This window comes from Tachypleus tridentatus, chromosome 2, assembly GCF_004210375.1.
Source record: "Tachypleus tridentatus isolate NWPU-2018 chromosome 2, ASM421037v1, whole genome shotgun sequence".
NCBI lineage: Eukaryota > Metazoa > Arthropoda > Merostomata > Xiphosura > Limulidae > Tachypleus > Tachypleus tridentatus.
Genome location: NC_134826.1, coordinates 88486280 through 88491173, shown reverse-complemented (window position 1 = coordinate 88491173; position 4894 = coordinate 88486280). Strand labels below are relative to the sequence as shown.

Sequence of the window (4894 nt, the reverse complement as noted above, 5' to 3'; positions counted from 1 at the left end):
CCTACCTTTTCCCCAACCCTAACAATAAACAGTAGGATTGTCCTTCACACAGTTTCCTTCTTTCAATTATATCATAATTATTCTTGTTTGTACAAGTGTCAAATCAGGCAATAGATTCATTATTTAATTCAATATTACAACGATTGCGTGACAGTGCACTTTATATGAATCTACATTTCTAAAAAACAAAGGCTTGAATGTAACTAATAAACGTTTTGGATCTTTAAAGTAAAAGTGTTCGTGAAAACCTGTTTGAGTCGTAATACTGTTACTTAGAACGCGAGTTAACTTAATTACTGTGACCCTATACGGTAATGTAAATGTCTCTTTTGTAGTGAACACTGTTTGATAAAGTTTTAATTATTATATATGTATAACAAAAATGTAGTATTCAACAACTTTCGATTTTTGGAGGGAAATTTTGAACTATTTTAGTCTTATGCGAACTTAACACTGCCAGTATCAGCCAATGGCAAGACTTCCTTTATTTGAACTCGTAAATTATTTTGATACGTGTTTTCAGAAGGGTGGTCCACGTAAAGAGTTTGAGATTGTTGAGTACAATAACTGTTCAATGTGGAATTAATAAATGCTAACTGTTTTAACCCTTTTCTGGATGGGTGGGGCATGCCCGTTGATAATCGATAGTTAAGTTCATAGTTGTGAGTCTGAGAAAATTTATATGAATTTGTAGGCTACATTTCGTAGTTTCCATAATTTTTATTACGATAATCACTTTATTCTTTTGATAAGGGTTAACCGCGAGTCATTTTTAGTGTTAGGAAACATTTTAGGTAGTTTTTATCTTCATGCAGTAGATGGAGACGTAATACTTTTTAACTAACAAAATTATATTATCAAAGAACCGAAATCACACTCTTAAGGTAGCAATGTTTTAAGGTGTTTCTTGATACCTTTATAAAAAAATAAATATTGTGTAAAAATATATAATTGATTTATTAATTTGATCTACGCACAGAATATTTTGTGTAAATCAAAATTCGTATAGATATGTATATAATAGTTTATTAAAATCCATTTGATGGTCAACATACAAGTAACACAACGGAATGCATAATACCCAAATTCAAAACACTATTTTTCAAGCAAGTTCTGATTCAAGAAACTGCTGATTTTGATTATGCCTGAACCTTACCAAAATAAATACCACATAATAACAAAGCTCTTGTACAATTCAGCTTTATATTTACAATTAGTTTCCAGTTGTGGGGTTAGTTTTGTTAGATACAATACTAATAATAACTAATCTTGCTGCTTCACTGGATTACGTAACAGTACACGAGGTATGCAGAGATGGCTTCAGGAATTTTATGCAAACAAAAGATGTACTTCAAAGAAAAAATATCAGTGAAAGATGTATTTATTCACTCTCTTTTTCCTGAACTACAACGTTAAAAACTTTAAGGTTTTATATTTTAATTGTAAAAGTTGAAAACGTACGTGTTACTGAGAAGTCTGTCGTAATAATGTTAACTTCTCCTTAAGAAGGTATCACCCAGTATCACATACAAAAGTTGTGATGGTTCTAGGTCTAGTTTGAAAACCATTACGGCTACCATCGTTACGGTGTTGTAAAAATACTAAAATATGTGATATATAATAATTTAGTATATACATATATTTGTTAGCATCTAATATAATATGGTTTGAGTTTTGTTTTCAGTTACATTCATAATGTGTGGTATATGTTGAAAGAAAGAAAAAATAAAATTAATTAATATCTAACTCAGATCAAAGGTGAATTATTTTTATTGTCAAAGTAAATTTAGTATCTTAATGGTTTTCAACAAAACTACCCACAGTTTAAGAATGTCACGTTTGCAATTGAAAATAAAAGTAAAGGTTTTTATGTCAACTTCAATACATCTATATATTATAAATTATGAAATAACTTATCTGATTATTCATGCAACATACTTACTGATAAAACAAACACATTTCCTTCCTACAACCCCTTTTTTCAAAGATTTCAGTAATCAAATTTTCACCATTTTATGTTAAGGGTTTCTAAAAGCAGGTATGTCTGTGGACCAGCATTTCTCAACCATAACCACCTTACTAGTCTATGGAATTTCAAGAAAAAAACAAAACAAAACAAAACAAACTGATAGAATATTTCCATATAAGTAATGACAGTTTTTCCCTGTAGTTGCAATTTAGTGGCCCATGACAGTTTAATGAAGCAACATGGCAGTCACTGGTATGGAAAGTATTGAAAAATGCTGCTGAAAGGTAATATATCCATAACTTAAAGTTTAAGAGAGAAATACAAGGTTTGCACATTTTTAAATTTTCTCACCTGACAACATATATATATATATTAACAAACGTAGTTGTATATATATATATATATATATATATATCCATTTCTAAATTCGCAGTTTTCTTATCTTACACAAAACCAGAAAAACATTCATCACTGTATAAGTTTCAGGAACTTGTTAAAACATTTAAAGATTGGTTGAATATCACAGTTTCTATTGTGACTGTAAAATACATCAGTTGTGCAAATTATAAAACTCTGTAAATATTCCTACCTCAAAGTGTCGTTTTGAAAGCATTAGCATGAAGACCACAGTATATTTTTAAGATTCTGTGAATAAGAATACTGTTAGTGTGTATGTAACAAATCAGTTCCTTTATTTGTACATGACATCACATTGGTTACTTTGAGCATTCTAACATTGTACAAAGTTTATAAATGACAGTACATCCTGCTGTCTTGTGTCATTAGACATTAAATAACCATATTTGGAATTTAACAGCAAACATTTTAAGCTCACTACACAAAATAACGGAAATGAAAGACAAACCAATATTGTAAATGTTTAGGTAATATTAAGAGGTATGCATACACATCAGATCTTTTGTTTTGAACATACCTTGTAACATTAGGCAAAATGTTTGAAAGACACTAAACTGGACCTTTAACTTTAACAAATATATACTTTAACATAATTTTGATTCTTCCAAAAGCACTAGATGTTATGGAACAATCCTAGTAAAATAGTCTCTTCATATGAAAACAACTATTTAACCATTATTATGGGTGTTTTATGGTTGTTAATGATTCTTGTTTACTGGCAACATCCGAGAGTCTGAGCAGTAGAAATTGTTTGTCTCGTCCAGCATCAATAAGTTGGTCCTTCAAAACTTCAGCCATATGCTGGTAAGCTGACAACTGGGCCAAATAGTAATATAAGGTCAAGCTGAAAAGATAAATGCAATTAAAAAAAACAAAAAAATTTGCAGATGGTGATTTTAGTTTTTATTAAAGATATACATTAGAACAAGAGCTAGACCACCATATTAATTCTAGTATAATTTATAAAACACGGTTGTTACTGAAATAAACGCAGCTGTAAAAAATTTTCCTTGGTCATTACAGAGTATCTTATTGCAAGTAATATCCTTTCCTTTCATGTAACAAGAGCAAAACAAACAATTCTGATAAAAAAAACTGATTCTGATATATTATGTTTAGATGATTCAAACATGTCTGACGATGTTCTAAAAACAAACACTGCTTCTCAGAAAAGTAAAATCTGTATGATAGATAAAACTGCAGGAGGCATCACATGAGAAACATTATCAAAAAACAAATAAACATATTAGAATAAGAATAGTAGTATATGGTCATATCTATCAAAGAAAACTTACCATAAAATCATAAAACAAGGTACAGCAAAACCAGCACTTGTCATGAAGTCAATAATGTTTTGTAACATCGTTGGCCATGAACGAACCATGTCTTTGACTGGGGACCACATAGTAGAGTAACTACGGAATGGACCACAGCTATAGGATGGTGAAACCCTATGACAGGTACAAGTAACAATCTCATAACACATAAACTAATACTTTAAATATTCTTTTATACTTATGGTTTATGAATGAAACATCAGAATAAATATCTACATAACAATATCAGAACTATTAAGTTATATACTTAACATACTATTAATACAACTAAGCTTAACTTATATACTTAACATGCTATTAATACAACTAATCTTATATACTTAACATACAGTTAATACAACTAATCTTAAGCTATATACTTAACATACTATTAATACTTCCTGTCTGCTGCTCTTGTCTTTAACCAAGAATTTTTTCACTTTAATCTTGTCTATGACAAACATGTACATATTTCCACACTGTATAATTACTGTGATAATTCTTTCTACCATAAACAGTATCCAAAAACTTACATAAAGAAATTTCTCCTGAAACTTTGTAAAGTTTAGTTTTACTTTGTCAAAAGAATGACAGAAGGAATAATTTCTAACTTTAATAAACATCCAGGTTTCTTACACCTCTTCATTGATGATGGGTTAACTCAAGGTTACAACATTTAGTTACAAAATTTAGGAAAAGAAGACAATGTATGGGTGAAATTACGGTCATAATAAACATATATATGCAATATGTACAAATGTTTTCTTTTTTTTTTTTCCCCATATTCTGTAATTATGGAGTTTCATCAAGTACTGACAGCTGCAGTTATTAATTATATAAAACTCTTCGTGAGCCTTGATTTTTGAGTGCCCATCTTAACCAGAAAATAAATTATTACAACTTCAGAGAGCACTGTTACTTACTCAGATACTAAATTATCAGAACTTCTGAGAGCACTGTTACTTACTCAGATATTAAATTATTAGAACTTCAGGGAACATTGTAATTTACTCAGAGGGTAAATTATCAAAACTCTGAGAGCACTGTTACTTACTCAGTAAATTATCAGAATTTCAGAGGAAACTTACTTATTCAGATAGTAAATTATTAGAACTGTAAAAGAGCACTGTTACTTACTCAGATAGTAAATTATAAGAATTCTCTGAGCACTGTTACTTACTCAAATAGCAAA

General features: G+C 29.6%; 1 protein-coding gene across 1 annotated transcript; it reads right to left on the bottom strand.

Annotated features, from left to right (window-relative positions):
• Positions 1–1012: 1012 nt before the first annotated feature.
• Positions 1013–3880, bottom strand: LOC143244446 (transmembrane channel-like protein 7). Its single transcript, XM_076489106.1, has 2 exons — positions 3682–3880; positions 1013–3230 (listed from the first exon to the last, which is right to left on the bottom strand). The coding sequence occupies exons 1-2, from the start codon at positions 3870–3872 to the stop codon at positions 3065–3067; spliced, it is 357 nt and encodes a 118-aa protein (XP_076345221.1). The 5' UTR covers positions 3873–3880; the 3' UTR covers positions 1013–3064.
• Positions 3881–4894: the final 1014 nt, after the last annotated feature.

What these genes read in the sequence shown, in the direction of transcription:
- LOC143244446 (XM_076489106.1), bottom strand. Translation starts at nt 3,872, where the DNA reads ATGTGTTATGAGATTGTTACTTGTACCTGTCATAGGGTTTCACCATCC. An exon ending in CCTTGTTTTATGATTTTATG is followed by an intron (nt 3,231 to 3,681) that starts GTAAGTTTTCTT and finishes TTATCTTTTCAG; the next exon opens with CTTGACCTTATATTACTATT.